Genomic DNA, 24,579 nt, shown 5'->3' on the forward strand with positions numbered 1-24,579 from the left:
GTATTTCTACCATGTTGAACAATAGTACTTGGGTCTTTGGTTGGAACTTCCACAGTTTCCTCTACAACAGTCTTACGTTTGACATTTTCTTATTGACTTCGTGCCATTCCTCAATTTTCTTCTCAATCCAAATCAAGTTTAACAAAAATAATAGTAGCAGAAACAAAAATAATCATACTTTCCCACTTTTCCTCAAACAAAACCAATTTTCACTTAAACATAATATTAAAAAAAAAAGCAGTATAAGTCGAAGATAATTCAGCATTCAACAAGAGCAACAGAAGCAATAAAGCTATTTGATCATGATATCATTAAAAGGTCAATTAATGTGTTGCTATTTGATCACATAGGATTCTAATTTCCACCGATATGAGGGCCAGCAACAATGAACAAAGCCATGTATATATATTAATTAGGTGTCAAAAAATATATTTATATATTTGGAACTGGGTTTTCATTTCAATTGGACAATTTCAAAATCAAATTGAAAACTTGAAGCTTATTTGAGTGAGAGACCGAGCTAGAACCAACGGTGACCCTGTGTGGCTGCGTGAGAGACTGAGACTCTGAGAGACCGAAGAGTGGAGAGCTATGACTTTATGAGCACTGGGCAACAGTGAGAGTAGAGACCGGAGAGTGGAGGTCGAGACACTGAGAGGCGAGAGGCAAGCGACGGAGGGAGATGGCGAGAGAGTAGAGGACTGAAGGGCAACGCACTGAGCAGTGGCGCCGACGAGAGTGAGATCGAGACTGCGAGAGTGGAGTGATGACCGACCGAAGTCTGTGGAGAGTCAATAGTGGACTATGGTCTATGGAGACAGAGATACCAAGACAAGAGGTGACTTGTGACTGGCGAGACTTGAGAGACGGAGAGAATAGAGGGTCAGGGTGTGAGGCAGAGGCACTAAGGTCTGAATCCTTGACCGAATGGGAAGTGGGACTTGGACTGGGCTTTGGTTTGCCCTACTCCCATAACAAGGCAGATCTCTCCTCTTTTTTTTAAAAAAAAAATAAATAAATGGGCGGGTATGGGCAGCCTGTGCTTGTGCCTGTAGCCCACCCATTTAAGTTGTAAACCTGCCCATTTAAGCCCACCTATTTATTTTCTTTTTTGGACTGGCTTAGAGAGGCCTAATTTGTGAGGGTTGCAAGCGGGCCGTCGGGTTCCGGGTTGCATACTCAGCCCTAATTCCAACTCTTAAAAAGACATAAAAATAAGGCCCATTTATCTCCATCCTAGTAAAATCACCGGCGCGGAGCCTCTCCATTTCTTTTTCATCCATTTCTTTCCACTTCTTTAACCCTGACCCTTCATTTAATCTGTGGCTAAGAAAACGCAAAAACACACAACATTTACTAACTTCACATCACACACTATAAAAACTCTTTCTCTCTCCCTTTCGTTTTCTTTCCACGCCCTCACTCTCTGGTCTCTATTCTTTCGGTTTTTCCTCCCCTTTTTTCTTGTCTTATTCTCTCTCTAGTTTTATTTTTTAAAAAATTCTTGCTAAAGAAGACAGAAAAATACAAAAAAAAAAAGACGTTATATATTTTATTTAGGCACAAAATCAGAATAATAAAAATATTGCACAAAAGTGATAAAACTTTTTGAAAAATTGCACGCCATTCAATTAAGATAGCAGAAAAAATTTAGTTAAAAGAAGGCAGTATAAAATTGTTGTTTTGTTTCTTAAGTTTAGAATAATGACAATTTTTTTTAAATAACAATTTTTACGGTTTTTTGGAATAACATTTGATTTGAAGGGAGGAATAACAATTGGCCATAATTTTTTATGGTGTTGGCGTTTTATTCAGAAAAAAGGAGAGTGAATTAATGGAATATTCTCAGAAAGTGATAAATTATATGTTCTCCCACATTTCAAAAAAATTATATTGTTCTTATAAGACCTCACGAACAGAGCCTTGCTATAGAATAACAAGTTAGGGGGGGGGGGAATTCTGAATCTGAAGGTGAACAAGAGAAGATTAAAAACAAAAAGAAGGAAGAATTAAAGAGTCGAGAGAGGGCGTGGGGGAAGGGAGACGGTTTTTACAGCGCGTGATGTTAAATATCACATACACTTGTATTTTTTCAACCACAGATCACATGAAGGGTCAGGATTAGGGAAGTGGGGGAAAATGGATTTACATATAAAATGTGGACATCCATTCTCGATGAGGAACAAAAGAAATGTTTCTAAATGAAAAAAATTAGGGAAAAAAAGACCCAGCCACAAATTTTAAGATCCAAGTGATAATTATTCGGATTGGGGCTCAACACTTTATATGTACTATTTTCATCTCTAAATATACCATTTCCATCAAAATTAAAAATTAAAAATATGAATATTTCCAGGCTAAAATTCAAAATTATTTCATTTTTCAGTTTTTCTTAACATATTTCAAGAGATGTGAAAAAACTATTGGTTGTTGAGAGAGGTTCACAGCAATTCGTTTTGCAAACAGATATTTTCGCATTTATTTAATGATTTCCTAACATTTTTAATAAATGATCTTTTCAAAATGGGGCCATACTTAATGAGGGATGAATGTAAAAAAAATTTTTATTCCTTTTTTTTAAGAAAAACTGTAATAAAAATTTTAACATCACATTTATTTAATTTTTCTTGTAAGAAAAATTTCAGGAAAAAAATTCCTTGATCTACTAATCACTCATTGAAATATATTAAGAAAAACTGAAAAGTGAATGCTTTCTTAAGGAAAAAAAACAAAAAAAAAATAATCTTGAATTTTGGTAAAAAATATTTGATATTTTTAATTTTGATAGAAATGGTATATTTAGAAATGAAAATAGTACATACACCCTCTAGTCCTTGTTATAAGACATTTTTTGGAGAAAAATTTTATTCCCTTTTTTTAAGACACCATGATAGTTTCAGTAAGTATTAAATTTTTTTCCAATATATATCCATATTTAATAAAGTTAGTGAGAAAGTATAAATTAATGGTATGATATTAGAATTTAGTATAATTAATAAAAGTGATATTGATAAGGGAGAATGACAAAAAAATACCGAAAATTACTAAATCCCAAATCATATTTGCAAATGACAACAAATTTTTACTGACATTTTTTATTTGACATTTATAAATTTTTTGCTTCTTTTTTTGTCATTTTTATATTAAAAATAAGTTAAATTTTAAGATAAATTTAATGTATTTAACTATTTTTATTATTTTGTGTAAATTAATTAATAGTCTTTTATAATAAGGAGTAGAGTGAGTATATAAAGTGTTGAGCCCCAACACTTGGATCTTAAAATTTGTGGCTGGGTCCTTTTTTTTAAAAAATTTTTCCATTTAGAAATATTTCCTCTGTTGCTTATCCAGAATCGATGCCGACTTTTTTCCTGATTTGTTGTTGCTTCATTGATTTTCATACTCTGGCATTGCGGTGTTTTTGGTTGAATCCCATTTGTCATTTTACCCGTTAAACGGTGCGCTTCTGGTAGCGGAGAGGCGAGGAACCATAATGGTAGCGGAGGAAAGCCAGACCCCAAAAAATCAGGGCCGATATAAAAGAGGAAAAATATCGGAGTCTCATTTCTGAACCTTATCATCAGTCGCACAGCACGCTCGAACACATTGGCTCTCCATTTCTCCCAAGTGTCGTCTCCTTCAATGGCGACGGTGCCTCTGTCCTTCTCCCCTCAAACCCTAACCCTTCGCTCTCACCCTAAAACGTCAGTCTTCAACACTGTGACCAGCCATGGATTCGGATGGAATCTTCCGCATTCGAGCGTGATCCGTACCCGTGCCCGAACGCTGATTCGGGCGACCGTCGATAGGGATTTCTCGCCGAAGAGGAGCAGTAGCGGTGAGCAGAGGGAGACTATTATGCTTCCTGGTTGTGACTACAACCACTGGTTGATTGTGATGGAGTTCCCTAAGGACCCTGCTCCTACTAGGGAGCAGATGATTGACACTTATCTCAATACTCTCGCCACTGTCCTCGGAAGGTTTGTTCCACTATCTTCTTCTCCTTGACCTTTTTAGGATGTCCTACTTTTTGTTTGTTTTATGGAAAAAATATGAGTTAAGAGCAGGATATCAATCTGAATTGGTCTTGACATGGGATCTCGTTTGCCATTTGTTTTCCTTGGCGGTTTCTTGACTTTTAGCGTTTGGGGTAATAATAAACAACTTCTGAGTCCTGGGTACCCGACTAGCTATGTTCTTGCGCTGTTTGGGTTCTAGTTGTTGGGTTGGTTGTCGAAGCTGGAATCTCTGATGCTAGTTGCTATTCCATTGTTTCCTTTGAAGGAAAAATAGGATTTGTCTTAATTTTATCTTCCTTCTGACGCGTGGTGTGTCTTTGGCTCAATAAATCGATGCATTATGATTTATTGATTGTGAGAATTAATTTTTCGAGAACAAATGGTTGTCTCAGTTTTCCTTAGCTATCTTCAAGATTTATTACTGTGACTAATTATTGCGAGAACAAAACTTAGATGAAGTTTGCTATGTGGTTGCTATTAGGCCCTCATTGTTGACGCTTGAAAATGATTTTTGCTCATATCACGGTTCTATCGGTGAATCTGATAGCAGACACATACTGTTATTGAAACCGATGGAGTTTATGTTCTGTATAACTTGTAATGGTAATGATGTTGGAACCAGATTTGAGAAATGGGGCTTGGATCTTGTGGTATTTTTATCTGCTTTGTGGTGGTTGGGGCAGAAGGCTGTAACATGAAAGTACAAGTATGCCTGTTATGAATTCACCCATTTAGACTTCAGTGGTACAATTATCATGAGCAAAATTTCTGGTTTGACTTCCATGATGAAGGAACATAAAATTTCATGATGAAATGTTGTACTTCTGTTCTATGATTGATCCAATGCTTGTCAACTTGAGTATTCCTGCTAATTTATTACGTCTTGGTGCTTGTGCATCAGCATGGAAGAAGCTAAGAAGAACATGTATGCCTTTAGTACCACCACCTACACGGGATTTCAGTGCACTGTTGATGAAGCAACTTCTGAGAAATTTAAGGGTAAAATCTCAGCTTTGGATTGTCTTGTTTATCATTTTTAGTGACTTCCATGCTATTACTGTCGTATCGTCTTATTTTTGTGTTTCTGCTTCTAGGTTTGCCTGGGGTTCTTTGGGTGTTGCCAGACTCCTATATAGATGTTAAAAATAAGGATTATGGAGGTAGGTAGTTCTTTAGTTCGACGCCAAGCATCTATCTGTTCCATATGGTATCCTGATACTCTCAAGACTAAATATAAATGCTTAATGTTGATTGTAGGGGATAAGTATATAAATGGGGAGATCATCCCGTGCAAGTACCCTACTTATCAACCGAAACGTGGTGGATCGAAAAATGAGAGCAGGAGGTATGAAAGAAGGAGAGATGGCCCGCCCCCAGAAAGAAGGAGAGATAGCCCGCCCCCAGAACGCAGATGACCAAGGCAAGAGGCAACCTCAGAATGAGACTTTTAAGAACTCTACTTGAGGTAGTGGATTTTTGTTCTACAGTCCTTTGTAGGGAAGTTCTTGGTTATTAATAAATCGAATTGATAATGAACACTGCAGCTTGCATCTTTGCACAATATCTGATATTGCATGAAATTTCACGTATATTCCTTTGTTATTATTCAAGTTTTTATATCAAGTGCTGCTGCGATTAGTTATGCTTTCTTGCTTTTGTTGCAGGTCAACAGTTTTGTTAAAAGAGAGTAAAACCAAATGAAATTTGCTGAGAATTGACTTTTTTCATGCTCTACGCTCTATCAGGTGCTGCTCATATATACGTTACCTATGTTGGAAGTCTCTCCAGATGCCTAGTGTTCTTTCAAGCTGTATGAGTAGTTTCAGGATTATTATGTTGAGAAATGTGGTTATGGACAGAGCATGATATGCATGCAGGATGTTCAGATACTATGTTCTAGAATGTTATGCTCATTATCATCAAACAATTTGCCTCAGAACTAAAAATGCATTATGTCCAGCTTTATGGGTGTTTTAAGAACTTATAGAGTGACTGATTGAAACTGTAGAATCAATTCTAGTCGTTGTGCATGCTTGGCCCATCCCATATCATAGCCGAATATTCCTCTACGGATTACTAAACTCACTTCGGATTTATGGCCCCCAAAAAAATAAAAAAAAATTTCACTTTAGTTTTGGATTATGAGAAACGAATTTAGGGAGTGTTTGGTATTAGACAAAAATATTTTTTAAAAGTATTTTTACACATCAAAAAAAATTTGTAAAAAAAAATATTTATATATATTTATTTCGTATACTATAAAATTATAAATTATTTTTAAAATTATGGTGTGATTTTTAGTGAAGTTTTTTTTAGTAAGAAACTGCTAGAGTCTGTCGCAGCCTTTTTTTTTTTTTTTTTTTTGGGTCCCACCTATTTGCGGCTTACAAGAATTAATAAAATGGTGGCTTTTGGTCTACGTAGTTTGGGCCTATACGTGAAATTGTGAATGAATCGCTAGAATTGTTCACACAGTCTCTTGCCTTTTACTGAATCTTTGTCCTCTCGCTTCTTTCAATTTTCATTCTTTCTCATCACTTTAATGCTTGTAAGTTTAGTGAAGTGATTCATTTTGGCTTTTGGGAAAATCTAGAAACTAGAAATTTTTGAGAAGATTGTTACTTCAAAAAATTCTTTGGAGCTTTGGAACAGTAAAAATAAGGCAAAACATTGTACTACTTCAGTCCTTAATATAGGATCTAATTGTTGAGTTGGTTTTGGTCCTAAATATAAGACTTATTTCTCATATTTATCAATTTTCTTTAAATTATCTCTATGGATACTCCTTCAATCATAATCAAATAGAAGAGGGAGAGGAGGTATTAAGAAAAATGATTACGATGTTTTAGGAAAAATGTGTCATTTTTCTTAGAATTAACTAACTTGCCTAACTTCCTTAATCTAATCAAATTAGTTAAATATGTCTTATATTAAGGACCAGAGGAGTACTGTAATTCTATAACTTTCAACTCATTTCAAATTACGTGATTATATTTTCTCTTTTATGATGTTGTGTAAAATCAACCAGTAAATGAATGTGAGGTTTGAGCAAAATCCACAAGGGGACACATTAATTATTTATTACACTGTTTTTACTCTTATTTAATTTTAACATATGAAATCTTTTTAAGTATATATATTCCTTAGCCCAACTATTGCAAATAAATAGGAAAATTTAATCTTTTAATCCTTTAATTTTTAACTTATAATTGAATCCCTCTATTATCACTTGATGTCATTTAATTCCTCACCTTTGATTCGTCTATTATCTTTTCATTTTTTATATTATTACCCTTTTCATTTATATATAAAATTCCTTCCAACTCAGTGCCACCTATCTTATTTTATAAGGTTTACATAGAAGAAGAAAGTGCTGGAGCGGACGGAGAGGTTGCAGAGACGCGACGATCACTCTTTGCATCAGTGTATCAAGTTCTCTGAAAAACAAGACAGCTCTAAAGCTTCCGTGGCCATTCCTCAGTTTAAATCTAAACTCGCTTCTATTCCCAAGTTGAAGCACTACCTTCCTCCTCTATTTCTTCTTAAAATGAGATAGTTATGATTTTTTTTCCCTTTATATATATATTTGTCCACAGTAAAAATTAGACATTAAAAAAGCCAACCATTTAAAGTGCATACAGGTAAGGTGTCTTTTATTTTCACCAAACACAGACAGGGAGAAAGGGTTTCTCTTTTGGTCGAGGAATGCAGGAGGAGGGTAGTGCTTCGACTTTAGGGAGATATAATTAAATAGTTTATTTAACTTTTTTAATAAGTTCTAATTAGTTAAGTAACTCTTATGTTACACTACTTCCGGTCTTCAATATAAAAGCTAACTGACTAATTTGAATGGATTAAGAAAACTAGTTGATCTAGTTATTTGGAAGAAATATGTGTTATTTTTCTTAAAATATCTTTATTAATTAAGTATATCGACTAGACCTATCATTATTACAAGGATTATCTTACAAAAAAAAAAGATAAATATCATAGACAAAGTGGATTAATATCTTATTTTTTGGAATCAAAATAAAAATCAAACGAGTCTTTATATTAAGGATATGAGGTAGTATTTAAGAATGGAAGAAATATTATGCTTATGGCTCCCAAATTACAGAGCACCATTATAATTCTTGATGCTTGAATCACACGTTACCAGATTAATCACATTTTTCTAAAAGTCACAAGTAATTATAAAAGTATATTGATTTATAAATTTTAGAGAAATTTAATTTCTCGTCCGGTACATATGAATTGGTAGCAGGGAAAGAGATTTAGAATGAGACTCCACCTAATACGAGGGAATGAAATCAGGTATAGTTTCTTGGAATCAAATTATTTGGACCAATTTGCCCCTGCAAAAATGATTCCCATTTCATGTCCTTGACTATTTTTCTTTTGTAATTTAACTAATTTAATTTAAATTTCATTTCTATCCATCATTTTCATTTTTACCTAACTCATTTGAATATTTCTAAAATTGATAGTTAAGTTAAAACAGAACCAAAAAAAAAACTAAATGAGTGAATTTTTTTTTTAAAATTCCAATAAGCATCATTAACTTGCACCAAATTCCTCGTTAATAAAGAAATCAATGAATCCTTGTGTTGGCATTATAGGACACGCAACTACGCTATCCACTCAAAATCTTCTCCTTTTATCCAACCTCAATTATATTCTTTTTTTCTTCTTATATAAAATACTACCTCCGGTGATTATATAAGATCTAGTTTGTAGTGCAAATTTTGCACTGCAAACTAGATCTACCAAACAAGGAACACTTTAAACCACAAAACTCTTCTGACTTAAGAAATGTGAGTGAGAATTATCCAGAGATTTTTTTTTTTTTTTACTTTTTCTTTTATGAGGAGTTTATGGTCACTTGAAAATATAATCGTAAATTTAGTTATGCACTCATGCTGAAAAACATTTATGATTAAGAAAGTTACTTTCAATTAGGTTTGACATTACTTAAATCTAACTTAATACTACTTCCAGTATTAATTATAAGAGCTAGTTGACTAATTTGAGGAGATTAAGAAAAGAAGTTAAGTTAGTTATTTGTAATAAATAAGTGTTGTCTATTCTAAAATATTTTTGACTAATCAAGTGTATTAGCTAGAACTATCATTGTTAAAAAAACTATATTGGAAAAAAATATATAAATATAAGAGATAAAGTGGATTGGGATATTATATTTAAGACTAAAATAAAAGTCAAATAAGGTCTTATACTAAGGACCGGAGATAGTATATATGCATATATATCATGTATGCATGCTTAGAGAGAGAAGTTTAGATTCAACTAAACAAATGGGTCTATAAATAGATTTTCTTTATGTAACAAAAGATTAAAAATAAAAGAATAAAAGTAGGTCTAATTACATAAAGAGTAATTGGACATCCCGTGAGAATGACGGTGAGTATTCAGTTCCCACAAATTGACATGAAAACTTTGTTGACATGTAGCCTATAAATACTTATTTTTAATTAGATGGGTAAGTAATAATGATTCTAGATTAGTAGTTAAATTGAATTTGCAACCTCTAACTTATCAAAGAACATTCATATCACTAGAATACAAGATTATTGATAACTTATAAATACTTTTTTAAGTACTATTTGAGGATATGAAGCCTATCTTTATGTATTCAATTTACTTGATCTAGAAATCTTTTTAGTAGAGTATTTTTTTTGGTTCTTATTATAAGAATTTCTTTCATTTTCCCAAGCATTTATTATTTTCTTCTCCTAAGTCCTAATGCCCTTCATTGTTTGGACCGTCTCTTAACTTTATAATTTATATGGGTAAAATGGAGAATGATTAAAATGAAAAAAAATTTAATGAATTTCAAGACTAATATTGAAAACTCAGGTTAAATAGAATGGATAATAATATTGAAAACTTGTTAAAATTTTGGACAAAAATTGAAGAACAAAATTAATTTAACTAAAATTTTAAATGCTCATCATGGGGTAGTTAATTAAGAACCGAAGAAAAAAGTATTATAACAAATAAAATGAGAATAATAATTGGTGTGTAAAAATATTTTTATAGATGCTATCTGAGATGTGAAATTGTTTGTCAATCTTCAAAAACTAATTCACCTAAATAAGTCAAAGAATAATTGGTGTCTAGAAATCTGGACACAGCATCAAATACGTTTAGGTTTTCATGTTGGAAAGAAGCATAAAAGCAGCGCAATCATAGTGATGCAGCTTAAGGCCAAAGCGCCAAAAGACAATATCAAACCCATTCAAATCTTTGTTTCTTAAAATAAAATCATAATCACAAATCGTAAAGCCAAAGTTGTTTTCCAATTCCATAATTAATTAATTCATTTAAATTTAAAATACGACGTAGTAGTTTACCTTTTTCCCCAACTTTAAATATTCAAATTGCTTTGTCTTATTCTACGGTTAGATTCTTTCCTTACTTAATAATGCCGTACGCCATTTGATCAAAATGAGATATTTAAAAATAATGAATATAAATCAGACACTAAAGAAAAAAAAAGAAAGTACTCAGGAAAAAAATAAATTAGTAACTACAAATAGTGGCATATTAAAAAATTAAATATAAAGAAAGGGTTTTTCTAAATCTATACATGTATTTATTTCCTTTTTGAAATTTTAAATGTATAGTAATAGTAATAATTCACTTATATAAAAGGAAATTGATATTTTTATCAATATAAATATATATGATATAAAAGCACTAATAATAATAAATTTTATTCTTCATGATTTATGAAATTTATAACTTCATTATTTTAACTCAAACTTTATATAAACACTCAGTTTTACTTTAATATTAAGCTTAATTCTTGCTTGTAATTCCCCAACATGCAAGGGTGGTTTGGTCATTTCGCAGAGCTTCATGCCAGCCCAGAACCTTGAAATGTTGCCAGCAATCCTCTCTGTTTCGCACTTTTTGAGTTCCATAACGCATACACAGTATTCAAACTTCAAACCATAAAGCCAATCAAAAACCTCACTTTAAACCTCAATCACCTCCCACTTTCCTATCTCTCTCTCTCTCTCTCTCTCTCATCAACCCCTTCTTCTCCTTCACAATGCCTGCAAAACCCAGATCTTTATTTCTCACCTTCTTACTTCTTCTTCTTCTTCCTATCACAATTTCTTCTTCTTCTTCTTCTTCTTATTCATCAATGCACGACCTTCTTCGCAGCTATGGCCTACCATCTGGGCTTTTCCCAGAAAGTGTAAAGTCCTACAATTTCGACGAAACGGGGCGTTTAGAAGTTCATCTGGATCGTCCATGCATGGCCAAATTTGAGAACAGAGTGTTCTTTGAAAGTGTAGTGAGAGCCAATCTCAGCTTCGGACAGCTTAAGGGTTTGCAAGGTCTGTCACAGGAAGAACTTTTCTTATGGCTTCCTGTGAAGGATATTATCGTCAGTGATCCTTCTTCTGGTCTCATTCTCTTTGATATTGGCCTTGCTCATAAACAATTCTCTTTCTCCCTCTTTGAAGATCCCCCCATTTGCAGATCTCAAGGTACAAATCCTTCCTTCTCTCTGTTTATTTTGAACTTTTAAGCTACTTAGTAAGGTTTTCCTTTCTGGTTTTGGGTTGGACTTGAGCATTTTCCTGGCTGCCAAACACTAGCTAAGTTACTGGGTTACTTTTTCCTTCTCAGTGTTTGTTTTGAATTTTTAAGCCAGTGAGCTAAGTTCTGGGTTTTGGTTAGAGATTTTCATTCTCATCCCTGATTTTCCCTGGTTGCCAAACAGTGGCTAAGCTACTGGCTTACTTTTTCCTTCTCCGTGCTTCTTTTGAATTTTTAGGCTAGTGAGCTACGTTTTCAGTTCTGGGATTTTGGTTAGGCACTTTCCTTCTAATTTTCCTAGCTGCCAAACAGAGGCTAAGCTGTTACTTTCCTTTTGTTTGCTCTCATTCTGCAATTGCTCTGAATTATATTTCTGAAATTTTGTTCTTGAATGTGACATGCAGGAGGTATTTCCTTCGGAAGAAAGAGCATTGGATTTCAAGATCAGAGATGAAAGTTTGGCTGCTCATTTCAAAAGATTACTTGTTTTCTTCCTCTTTTTTCTGGTTTCTTTAATAATAATTTCATAGAGTAAAGTGGATATACACCTAATTAGAGTTCTGAGTGTTTACAGAAACAGTTTGAGAGGAAAGCAAAAATCTTCCTGCAATTTTGTTTGTTGTTTTTCAGCTCATCTTCAATGAATGTTACCTCCTTTTTACTCTGTTTTCTCCATTCTCTCTCTCTCTGTGTATGTGTGTGTGTGTGTGTATATATATGTATGTATAATATGATGGAAAAGAATGTACTGTTATGCATACTGCTATATATATATATTTATGATCTGATGGAATCTTATATTTTCTTAATATAAATTTCTGTCTCATTCAAAACTGATGTATACTACTATTCCTCTCAAATTCTAACTGAGATAAAAAATCAATCAAAACTCTTCAAATTTCATGAGAAACTAACTGAGATATCTATATAGCTCTAACAATATCAAGCATCAACTCCTGGGTTTCTTGTGCTGCAAGCCTTTCACCATTCTTCCCCTGAAAGATCATCTGACATAAAATCAGTTTCTGATATATATATATATATATATATATATATATGGGGGGGGGGGTAAGAGATGAAAATGAGAGTAATTAAGACCTGAATGGAGGTTGTGATGAGGACTGCTCCTTTTGTGGTGGTGACATTGGTGTCTAAGAGACCAATGCCAAAGGAATTCATGGCTTCAATCAGTTTCATGATTCTTCCTCTTTTCTTCTCGATGATGATCTTCATCCACAGCTTATTCACTTCAATTTCAGCCACTTTCACTTGTTCCTACACACCAAAATCACTGAATCATTTCACCAAAAAAGCAAATTGATTCAATGAACTTTCACATAATCAGATCTTGGAATTCTGCAGATTAATAAACCTGAATCCCACATTTCTTCATCTCCTCCTCCTCTTCTTCTTCCTCCTCTGGTTCATCTCTTTTCTTTGTCTTCGGCTGATCTAAGGCTTTTGGCAGCTGAGAATTTGCCTTCGCCTCTATTTCTTGAAGTTCCTGAGTGAGACTCTCCACCTGGGTTTGCATTTTATTGATGTAAGTGATGGCATCATCAATTATGCAGGCTCTGGTCATCTGAAACAAGAAAAGAAAAATCATCAGAATGATCCATCAGAAACTACTCCCAGAAATGAAAAATTGTTACAGAGAAGAAAGAATTAGGGTTTTGGGTATTGCATTTGTGATGTTTGGGACTAAAGATCGCAGCATCAAGAGCCTACTACTGAGCTTCTCTCTCCTCTTCCTCTCAGTCCTGAGGTTCTTGGATTTGTATATTTTGACATCTCCATTTTCTTCTTCTTCATCTTCATTATTAATACTGTCACCATATTTTCTCTTCCTGATCATGCTTCTTCTGATGCTGCCTCCATTGTTGTTGTTATTATCATTAAGATCACAGAAATCATCAAAAGTAACACAGAACCCATTCTCTTCTGCATAATCCATATATTTGCAGAAAATGGGTTTGAGCAGAAGGGAAGGGAGGAGGGAAGAAGAAAGAAAACTTGTAAATTGAAGAATGATTGCGAGGTATATAAGTACTTCTCACAAAAGCATCATGTCAGAGAGAGAGAGAGAGAGAGACTGTGTGTGTTTGTTATGAGAGAGAGAGTCCAGAGTGGGCATTCTGGTGTGGTTGCAACATGCTGGAATCTTTCATAACAAAATCAACTTCTGTTATAAATATGGTTATTCTGTTATAAGATTTTTTTACCGTCTATATATTTCTTCTTACAGCTTATAGAAGGAAATTCTATTCTGTTATAATCAAACTGTAAATACTTTTCTTAATGCAAATTCGAACTTTCATATTAGATGTTATTACTTGTTTTTTCCCTTGAGATTAGGTATTACTTTTTTCAGGTCTCTTTTATAAGTTCCAATTCCAATTGACTACTTTGTGTAAATTAAGAAAATTAATAAGAATTAGTTATCCTTTATTGAACTTCAAAATTACACTAAATAAAAGCCATTGGTTAGGGGAGTTTCAAAAATTTTGTGGTTAGTTAGTGACACTAGGTTTAAAAAAAAAAAATTAACACTTTAAACATGTGGGATGTGCTTGTAATAGGGATAGGAGAAAATATTAGGTTAAATTCCAAAATTACTTAAGTCCAATTGATGTGAGCTCCTTTAGTATAATTATTAAGGAGAATACAAGTTACAATATCGAGAAGCACACTTGTTGAAAAGATTTTAATTTTAACACTCTTAACCCGACAAAAATTAGTTTTAAGTCTAAATAACTTGAAAATACTCTAAGTCTACCCAAAAAATGAGACAAAGCTATTTGTAAAATAATAATACAGAGAAAATCAATCTTTTTGCAAGTATAAGTAAACCATTTTTAATATAGACAATGGAATAAACAAACTTTTTTTTATATATACAAAAAAAGAAATAAACTTCAGGCCCCAAAAAAAAAAAAGAGACAAACTTTATTCTGCATTTTTGGTTTGATTCCGTTTGAGTACTTTGGCAGTTGGTCTCGTGTTGACTGCAATAGTACAAATGAGTGAGGTTGTTAGAGAAGCAGAAAAGTCTCTCTCCTTTTTTATTTTTTATTTTCCATTTTTAAAACGCGAATAGATTCAGCTTATTATTACAGAGCCCAAAATAAATCAGATTATTTATAATCATATTTGTATTGATTATTTTAACTCCTTTTTTCTTTTAAAATCACTAGCATGCATTGGGCTGAAATATTTGAAGCATTAAAAGAAAATATCAAATAGAGCTAATTGGGTTAGTTCATCACATATCGTGCATAATGATTAAAAGTTTATAATCTTTTAATTTTGTATTTCTTATAAAAAAATAAATTTACATTATCCATATTGATTTAACATACCTCATTTTTATGCTTAAAAAGGAGAAAAATTCACATCCAAAAGTTAGGATGTGGTGCATAAATCCAAAGAAAAATGATAAAAAAAGAAATTAAAAATTACTAAATCTCAAATCAGGTTTAGTAACAATATTTTATTTGGTGTTGACAATACTGAACTGAGAAATAACAACAAATTTTTGTTGATATTTTTTATTTGGTATTTAATAATTTTCAGCTTTTTTCATTATTTTTCTTAAATCCAAATGTCCTTTAAAAAAAAAAAGCATAACAAATGAAAAAAAAATTGTCTAGTGCTTGAGAACTGGGCATAAAACCCCTCCTTCCCTCTGTCTAATTTTGAGTTTAAGTTCGATTGCGGCTTAACTATGATCCAATCCGATTCAACTGTGAAAATAAATTTTTAATCCAAATCTAAAAGTATGCAGGCAGAAATGTAATATTTTCACGTCCATGGTCAGGACACAGGGATATGCAATGATTATGCGAATATATAAAGGCCAAGCAAAAGGAAGTAGGGAAAGGACATATATAGGGGACAACATATGGACGATAAAGATACGGCGTTTGATTTGGCAGAAGGGTACTGCCAGAGAAAAGGACATCCCTTCGATGAACTTCAGTTAAAATCTTGCCGGTTCTTTAAACATGGGTGGCTCGGATTTAGCAACCAATAAATATTTTTAATGCCACAAATTAAAAACCAAGTTTAAAAAAATTAAATGAATATTTTCAAGGTCATTGAAGTGGTCAAATTATTACAAGAGAGACAATAACTGAAAATTAAATGCATAATAGTGTTCATTGATTGGAATATTAATAGGAATAATTGCAATTATGTCCTATCGAAAAGAATTAAACACAAAAAGATCTCTTGAAATCATAAAATTATTCTGAAGTCTCAAAGAATCTTTTTGTAATAAATTTTATTTGTTTAATTATCAAATTACTCTTCTTCTTTTTTTAAAGTTTTCGTTGACAACTGAAAGAGCAGTAATTGACAACTTAGGGTGCAAGGATTAACAACTATCGCAGCTGGTTTGACAACACATTTTCTTAGTACTACCTCCGGTCCTAATTATAAGACCCAGTTGACTTATTTGAGGAGATTAAAGAAGTAATTTAAGTTAGTTAATTGTAATAAATAAATGTTGTCATTCCTAAAATATCCTTGCTAATTAAGTGTATTGGCTAGAACTATCATTATTAGAAGGATTATTTTGGAAAAAAATGCATAAATATGAGAGACAAAATGGATTGGGGTCTTATAATTAGAACCAAACAAAAAGTCAAACGGGGTCTTATAATAAGGACCGGAGGTAGTATATCACATCCTAAGTTGTCAAACCAGCTGTGATAGTTGTCAATCCTTGCACCCTAAATTGTTAATCACTGCTCTTTCAGTTGTCAATGCAAACTTAAAAAAAAAAGAAAGGTAATTTGATAATTAAACAAATAAAATTTATTGTAAAAAATCTCCTGGGACTTCTGAATAATTTCATGATTTCAAAGAACTTTTTTGTATTTAATTTCTTTGGGTGGGATTTAATTGCAATTTTCCCATATTAATACCCTAATAATTTACATTGGGTGTATTCATAAAATCATACTGTCAAATATGATTACTTGAAGGGGGAAAATGATCACATTGGCAAAAAAATCAAAAGGAAAAGGAGGAATAACATCCATTAGCAAACAAATACTTTAATAGGTTTTGATGATACTAAACTTACAAATAATAATGCATTTTTATAAAAATAATTTTATTTAGAATTTAGTAATTTTAGACTTTTTTTTTGTGCGGAATTCTCTCCTTAGAATAACGCATGCCACTATTTATTATTATTATTATTATTATAGAAAGACATGCTTAGGAGCGTATAAAAACGCGTGTTTTCACGCAATGGATCAGGGGCGTATAGAGACTGGATAAAATAAAATTGCAATCAGCTCAAACTTGGTCTTTGGGCTTTCATCTTTTTTCTTTGTTACTCAGGAACTTTTCAAGGCTGACTCATACAAAGAATGGCTTAGGCCCAATCCCAAAAAGTATTATATTAAAACGAAAGGTATAATTGTTAAGCCAAAACATAAATTCTCAGTAAAAACATGGAAAATGATATTAGGAGTATAAGTAATATTTTCTAGAATTATAAATTCTCAATAATTATGCATTTTTTTCCATACTTGTGCATTATTTTTACATCATGTTAATTGAAAAAAAAATATAAAGGCAAGATTTTAGATAAAATTAGAAGAAAAATATTTTTAAAAAAACATTTAAATAGCCCAAATTTTTATTTAAATTATTAAATTTATCAAAACCTTAATCAAGTCATGTGATTTAAAAGGATTTTAAAATTTTATGAAATAACTTTAATGTCTCTTTCATTAAAAACCTATAGAGATAAGGGTTTTTTTTTTTTTATTTATAATGCCGCATTGCATAAGAGATTTGAATAAGAAAAACTTGTTATTTAGAGTTATACTTCCTTTCCTTATTTTTGGTTGAGCATATTTAATAGTGATAAATAATAATGCCGCATTGTATAAGAGATTTTAAAATTTTATAAAATAACTTTAATTTCCTCGTATTATATACTTTTTGAAAAAGCTTCCGTCAAAGATTAAATCCTTGATTAAATATTTAAGAAACCTAACTAAATGCAAGTACTTCCTTTCTTTTTTACTATAAGCATATTCTAATTAGTTTGCTATAATTAAAAGTTAGTTAAGTCATCAAATTTGTTTTGAAATAAAATTTTTTCAAACTTACCAATTTTAAAACAACGAACTATATCTTGAGAATTGAAAAAATAAATTGTAAACTTTGATATGAATAACCATGAAAAATATAATGGGTTAAGATGCATCCAGCACCCCCAAGTATTTTGTCAGGTGCACCTAGTGGCCTAAAGTAATTTATGGTGCAATTTTGCTCTCAAAGTAATTAAAATGGTGCACCGGTATCTCATGCTAACAGATCTGTTACTTTGACCATTAAATTGATGAGTCAGCACAAGTTTGACCAAAATAATCTGACGTTGTATGTCTAATAAGCAGGTGATGTAGAATTTTTTCGGGGTTAAGGTGCATCCAGCACCCCCAAGTATTTTTCCAGGTGCACTCAGTGGCCTAAAGTAATTTATGGTGCAATTTTGCCCTCAAAGTAATTAAAATGGTGCACCGGTATCCTACGCTAACAGATATGTTACTTTGACTGTGAAATTGATGAGTCAGCACAAGTTTGACCAAAATAATCTGACCTGGCATGTCTAATAAACAGGTGATGTGGAATTTTTTTCGTCTACCACTGCTTTGTTTTCTCTATTCAGTAAATGCTCTCTTCGGCTTTTGGAATTTTTTTCAGAGTAAGAAATTTTTTCAGAGATACTCCTCTGGTCCTATTTATAGGGTAGAGAGAGAAGATATTTTTTGGTCCTATTTATAAGGTACTGAGAGAAATTTTTTGTATGAATGTACAAATTTACCCCTCATTTATTATTGTATTGACTTTGTTTATATGAGGTATAATGTATATTAAATAGGGATAAAGTTGAAAAGTTATTAAAATTTAAATGAGAGTTAATGAAATTTAAGGTTTTCCTTGGTCTATGTGAAACATGCTGGAAGTGTCTTATAAATAGGATTAGAGGAGTAATATTCAGACAAAACAATAGAATTAACAAGAAAAGCCATGTCACCTGCTTATTAGACATGCCACGTCAGATTATTTTGGTCAAACTTGTGCTGACTCATCAATTTAACGGTCAAAGTAACAGATCTGTTAGCATGGGATACCGGTGCACCATTTTAATTACTTTGAGGGCAAAATTGCACCATAAATCACTTTAGGCCACTGGGTGCATCTGACAAAATACTTGGGGGTGCTGGGTACACTTTAACCCAAATATAATTAATAACTTTTTTTGAGTGAGTTTAGACAAAGCCCCGTGGTAAAAACTAAAAAGTGGGAGGTACTTAGAATTTAAAATTTAAATTAATAAATGATAAAACCCTAGATCCCACAAAACCCCTCTAACCTCCGACCCTCTGCCGTAGTGCTATTCGAAATTCTCTGTTTCCCTTTCGCCTGCCTTTCCGACTCTCAGGAGTGAACACAATGTCCTTCCTCCATCGCACTCTTCATCGCACCTTCTCTACCTCACTTCAATCCTCTGTCTCCATCAAGTCAATATCCGAAGACCTCTACAAGGAACGCGACCTCAAGCGCCTCGTCGACAAATTCAAGAAAGCATCCGAATATTCTCGTTTCCGCACCAAAAGTGGCATATACGAAGACACTGTTCGTCGCCTTGCCGTCGCCAAACGCTTCAAATGGGTCGAAGAGATCCTCGAAGACCAAAAGAAGTACAGTGACATCGAAAGAGAAGGCTTCTCGGCCCGTCTGATTACTCTGTATGGCAGTGCTGGTTTGTGTGAGAATGCACATAAGATGTTTGACGAATTGCCTGAAAGAAATTGTACGCGCACCGTGCTTTCTTTGAATGCTCTTTTGGCTGCGTATTTACACTCTAAAAAGTTTGATATGGTGGATTTCGTTTTTAAGAAGGTAACCTCGAAGCTGTCTATTGAACCCAATTTGGTGTCTTATAATACTGTTATTAAGGCGTACTGTGAGATGGGTAATCCTGATTGGGCTATTTCATTGCTTGAGGAGATGGGAAACAAGGGAATAGACCCGGATTTGATCACATACAATACGCTTCTTGATTGGTTGTATAGGAATGATCGTTTTCTAGATGGGGAGAAATTATGGAGTCAAATGAGTGAGAAAAATGTTGCTCCTAATATCAGGACCTACAATGCTAGGTTAAGGGGATTGGCTATGGAGAAGAAAACTAAAGATGCCGCTGAGTTGTTTGAGAAAATGAAGAATGAGGCTATCAAGCCTGATATGTTTAGCTTCAATGCTTTGATTAAAGGTTTTGTTGACGCGGATGATTTGTGCGAAGCTAAAAAGTGGTACGCTGAGATATCACATTCTGAGCACGACCCTAACAAGATAACTTATGTGACTCTTCTTCCATTCTTATGTGAGAAGGGTGATTTGACAACTGCTTTTGAATTGTGCAAAGACATATTCAATATACGGTGTCTTGTTGACCCATCAATTCTGCAGCTTGTTGTGGATAATTTGGTGAAGCAGTCTATGATTACAGAGGCAAAAGAGATTGTGCAACTTGGGGAAACGAATGGCTATCGTCGCTACAAGCTAAATTTGAAGGCAGATAAGTAAAGTGGCATATGTTCTTTCTTATTGTGCCTAATTGGGATATCCTCTGCAGTTTAAACTTGTTTTTTTGTATGATCTTGTATGCCTAATTGCAATTTAGTTTCCCATTATCTCTAATTGTAATTTGAACAAAAATGTACTTTTCATTGAATGTTAAAGGGGTTCAATTACATCCGGTGGTAGACTGAACAATATTGAATAATGAACGTTCTTAGAGGAGATAAACCAAACCTACCGGATTTGTCAACATAAGTTATTCAACTCTGCTTTTACAAGATTAGCATCTAAGAGGCATTGACTCAACACAGACAAGGAAATAACAGTTCAAGCTAATTAAATATTAAGTTGATACAATGGTGGTTTGGTCAAGTGAAAGTGATTGGATATCCTGAAGCAATGGAAAAACCACGTTGAAAGAGTTAAACTCTCTTTGGTCCTGAAAATAGTTGAATTTGATGTGATAGTAATGGATTATTGGTAATCATACAAAAAAACAGTTACCTATTATGTTTATTTCTGGGAATGGCTTGATGAGGGAGAAATTGAAGTGCTTAAGATATATGGGTGACCCATTTGAAGACATTATTGTAAATCATCGATCCAGAGATCATTATATCAATGCATATGGAATAAAATCTACAACATATCGTACTATCATATGGCATGAATAGTGCAACATATATTTTAAACGCCTTGTATTATTGGAGACATCCGTATTGTGTGTGTGTATATACACCAGCTCTAGTGCTTAATATAAAAACTAGTTGGAGATTAATTTTAGTTTCAAATATAAGATCTTAATTTATCTTATCTCTTAAATTTGTAATTTATTTTCTAAAGTATCCCTATTGTTTATACATGTCAGGGAGTTGCCATATAAGAATAGTTATGATTAAAAAAGTACTTTAGGAACATCAATTTATATTTATTACAAATAATTAATTTAACTAATTTTTTTTAATATACTCAAACTAGTTAATTAATATTTACCTATTACCTAGTTTATATATGATATCATAATTCAAACTGATTTGTATATGTCATGGTGTGTTCTCTGCGTTTTGAACAGCCCAACTGCTTCATTGGGTAAGATGACTTGCTAAACATGTGAAAGTGAATGAATTACTGGGTTATTTTTCAAGAGAATGATTGAAGCTATAAAACTTCCGAACAGGCGGTTTTAAACTTCTCTAAGTAGAGCTTGGTGATGTTCTCATGGTGAGAAACTAAATAAAATGGCAAAAATAATACTCCTCCGGTCCTAAATATATGACATTTATATACACTAATATAAGGGTCTTATATCTAAGACCGGAAGAGTAAAATGATAATTTCATGTGCAGAAATAGATCTCTCGTGGTTTTCTTTTATTTTCGCATTTTTTTTGGTGTTGTCTCCAGAAAAAATTTAGTTCAATTTAGTTTTAACTTGATCTGGAAAAAATGTTAAAATTAATTATAGCTCTCCATTTCTATGTATAATATTTTCAACCCCTCAAAAAAATATTAAAATGAAACTATAAACCTCTCTCCCCAGACGGCAATCATACCATTTTTTAAGAGTATAATAAATATTTGCAATTTGGTCTACGAATTTTCTTCTCATTCTCGGAGCTCGATTACCTTATTATTATTATTTGTTTGCCAACAGTTTGATTACTTTAGTTTACTTTCATTTTGAATCAAGTCCTTCTACTTGTTTTTTTCTTTTTGGTAAATTTTTTATTGGATCCTTAAACTTGATGCTGTTAAATCTGTTAGTTGCTGAGAGTTAACTCTGTTAAATAAGCATCAACATCGTTGATAATTTCCGCTAGCCACATCTGAAACATCATCACCTCTTCCCCTCCACCAGAAGCCCAGCTTCTTGCAAACTCACTGGGATTCTCTTCAGCCATCCCCATGGTCACGATTTCCTTAGCCATGCAGTTCACCCCTGTCAGAATAAGATAAAAAAAAAAAATGATGGTCTAGAAACTTGGAAGAGCTTAGAGTAAGGAATACACTTGAAGAATGATGAAATGAAAAGGCACCTCTGAACTCCATAAATGTAAGACATACAAAGCAACACGGGATATGATTTTAATTCAATATATATCATCAAAGTTTATTATCTCTAGGATGGTCACGTTGAGAAAGAAATTGAAACAACTATATATATGCGGAGGGTATATGAATGATAAATAACAAGTGAAGAATGGGCTGCCCTGTTTTACTACTGAAAAACAAAGGCACTTCTCATATATTATTAAAATGTTGTTTGCACCGTATGAAATTTTGTTGCAAGCAAGGTTTAACAGCCTCATATTATTCATTATCATTCTCTTTTTTTTTTCTTGCTATAACTTAGAATTTCTATAGGGTTAGGAACATTAAAATTAAAACCCTCCAAATAATTGCGCTTTCCGATATTAGAACTTATGTTCTCCTAGTTACATAAGTGAAACCGCTTACCATCTTAACCATCTTGCTAGTATTCATTATCATTCTTTATTTTTAGACGCATCCCAACAATCATTAACGTCGGCATCATAGTGACATCATTGCCACTAGGGCTGTGCAAAAACACAATGGTCCAGTCCAACCGGAGCAAACTTGGTCCAGTCCAACTGGAGAAAACTTGGTCCAGTCCGATCCATAAAAAATTGGCCTGAAACAAGATCGGACTTGACTAATCCCATCAGTGGATTGGACTAGGGATTGACCCTTTAGATCAGTTGGTCTGGTCCAGTCTGGCTTGCTTTTTTATTTGGAAAAATAGTAAATAAAGACCCCCCAATATGTGAAATTACGATTTGGGAGCCTCGATTTGAAAAATGACAAATAAAGACCCGGTCCCCATATTGCAAATATGAAATCTTGGTGAAATGTTCGAAATGCTCTTAAGCCAAGTTGTGATTTGATCTACTGAAGTTGTCATTCGCTAAAATGAATTTGTCATTTTCCATAGTCAACTTGTCATTTTGCATACCCTTAGCCAAGGTATGATTTGGTTTACTGAAATTGTCATTTGTTAAAGTGAATTTGTCATTTCCCATGGTCAACTTGTCACTTGCCCGAGGGGCATATCAGACATTTTACCAAGATTTCATATTTGCAATATGGGACCGGGTCTTTATTTTCCATTTTTCAAGTTGAGAGTCCCAAATCATAATTTCACATATTGGGGCGTCTTTGTTTGCCATTTTCCCTTTTTATTTTTAATTTTTAAGTATTATTCATACAATTTTAATTTGTTTTAATTCTTTTATAGGAGTTTTTCTTTTGTCAATTCAAATAATAAAGATTTATCTATTAACTTCCTAAGTGATGAGCATATGTATATATTTCTTCAATATATGATCTATATTGATTAGGATTAATAAATGAAACATGATTGAGAAATTGAAAGGGAGTAATCAAATTTGATGAAGTTTTGATAAAAACGTGCAAAATTTTACATAGTAAGTTGTATTCTTACCTCCCATTGAAGAAAAAAAATTTAAAAAAAAAATTGAATTGAGGTCCTAGACTTCTTAGACTAGTCTAGGCAGTTTAGTAGACTAAATCTAGGCCAACCCGATTTAAGGTTGAGTATTGGATTGGATCAGACCTCCTGCTGTCTTTTTCAACCAGAGGTTTTTATTGGACCTGACTTCAACTTGATAGCAAACCTGGTCTACTCTAGTCCATGCACACCCCTAATCATCACCATCTAGTGTAGTGGTGTTTCTTTCTTTTATATCAGCAAGAAGTGAGTCAGAATTCTCTCCACACAATTTATCTCATAGAGTGTTTCCTTAAGGTACGAATAGCTCGGTATGAGAAGATCATCTAGTGTAGCTTCTTCAAGCTCGACATCAAATGCCTTCGACTTGACGTTAAAGCACTTGGAATGTATTTCTTCGCATAATGCATGACGCAACTCTCTATAATCTGGAGTGGCAGGAGGGAAGGAGAGATGAGCGGTTGCTTAGATATGGCGTTATGGTGGAAGGACAAGATGTTTTTTTGGTCATTCTACGGGAAATCATTAACAGTGTTAATGTTTATTTAGTAGCAAGGACTAACAAATATGAAGGTAGGAAGTTAAAGGATTTAATAAAAAGTGAGAGAAAAAAAACAAAAGTATGAGGAGGACCTGCAAATTAATTTTCCCTTATCTATTTACAAACAAGTTCTAGAAAATCAAAAACTAAAAAGAGATTTAAATCAAACAAAATACAATTAAGACGCAAATGACAAACCCTAATTACAAAATAAACACTCAGACTTATTACATATTAACCACAAACTTAAGGGACTGTCAACTAATAAAAGATTAACTGTAAAAAAAAAACATTTTATTTTTTCGGGCTATGTATAGATATTTTTTTGTTGAAGGCAATCTTATTAGA

General features: G+C 32.9%; 4 protein-coding genes across 6 annotated transcripts; 3 read left to right on the forward strand and 1 right to left on the reverse strand.

Annotated features, from left to right (window-relative positions):
* The first annotated feature begins 2,788 nt into the window (after positions 1-2,788).
* On the forward strand, positions 2,789-6,000 carry LOC114748196 (DAG protein, chloroplastic). 2 transcript variants are annotated; one of them, XM_028936553.1, is made up of 7 exons: positions 2,789-2,793; positions 3,506-3,513; positions 3,617-3,980; positions 4,921-5,018; positions 5,114-5,179; positions 5,277-5,484; positions 5,684-6,000. In XM_028936553.1, exons 3-6 carry the CDS (start codon positions 3,643-3,645, stop codon positions 5,432-5,434), a joined length of 660 nt encoding a protein of 219 aa, XP_028792386.1. In that variant the 5' UTR covers positions 2,789-2,793; positions 3,506-3,513; positions 3,617-3,642; the 3' UTR covers positions 5,435-5,484; positions 5,684-6,000. The 2 variants fall into 2 exon arrangements, with proteins under 2 accessions (XP_028792386.1, XP_028792387.1); XM_028936554.1 differs by lacking the exons at positions 2,789-2,793; positions 3,506-3,513 and having other exon boundaries at positions 3,553-3,980; positions 5,277-5,384; positions 5,412-5,484.
* Positions 6,001-11,060: 5,060 nt separating this feature from the next.
* On the forward strand, positions 11,061-12,247 carry LOC114748191 (uncharacterized). Of its 2 annotated transcripts, none has more exons than XM_028936546.1 (2): positions 11,061-11,539; positions 11,996-12,247. In XM_028936546.1, the coding sequence occupies exons 1-2, from the start codon at positions 11,095-11,097 to the stop codon at positions 12,043-12,045; spliced, it is 495 nt and encodes a 164-aa protein (XP_028792379.1). In that variant the 5' UTR covers positions 11,061-11,094; the 3' UTR covers positions 12,046-12,247. The 2 variants fall into 2 exon arrangements, with proteins under 2 accessions (XP_028792379.1, XP_028792380.1); XM_028936547.1 differs by having other exon boundaries at positions 11,999-12,247.
* A 267-nt stretch (positions 12,248-12,514) lies between these two features.
* LOC114748197 (transcription factor DYT1-like) lies at positions 12,515-13,545 on the reverse strand. The gene is made up of 4 exons (XM_028936555.1): positions 13,294-13,545; positions 12,964-13,173; positions 12,690-12,866; positions 12,515-12,586 (listed from the first exon to the last, which is right to left on the reverse strand). The coding sequence occupies exons 1-4, from the start codon at positions 13,543-13,545 to the stop codon at positions 12,515-12,517; spliced, it is 711 nt and encodes a 236-aa protein (XP_028792388.1).
* A 5,470-nt stretch (positions 13,546-19,015) lies between these two features.
* Positions 19,016-20,235, forward strand: LOC114748195 (pentatricopeptide repeat-containing protein At3g13160, mitochondrial-like). The gene has a single exon (XM_028936551.1). The coding sequence runs from the start codon at positions 19,071-19,073 to the stop codon at positions 20,205-20,207; it is 1,137 nt and encodes a 378-aa protein (XP_028792384.1). The 5' UTR covers positions 19,016-19,070; the 3' UTR covers positions 20,208-20,235.
* The last annotated feature ends 4,344 nt before the right edge of the window (positions 20,236-24,579 follow it).

Source organism: Neltuma alba, unplaced genomic scaffold, assembly GCF_004799145.2.
Source record: "Neltuma alba isolate B1F8T4 unplaced genomic scaffold, ASM479914v2 tig00005632_pilon, whole genome shotgun sequence".
In the NCBI taxonomy this organism is placed as follows: Eukaryota; Viridiplantae; Streptophyta; class Magnoliopsida; order Fabales; family Fabaceae; genus Neltuma; species Neltuma alba.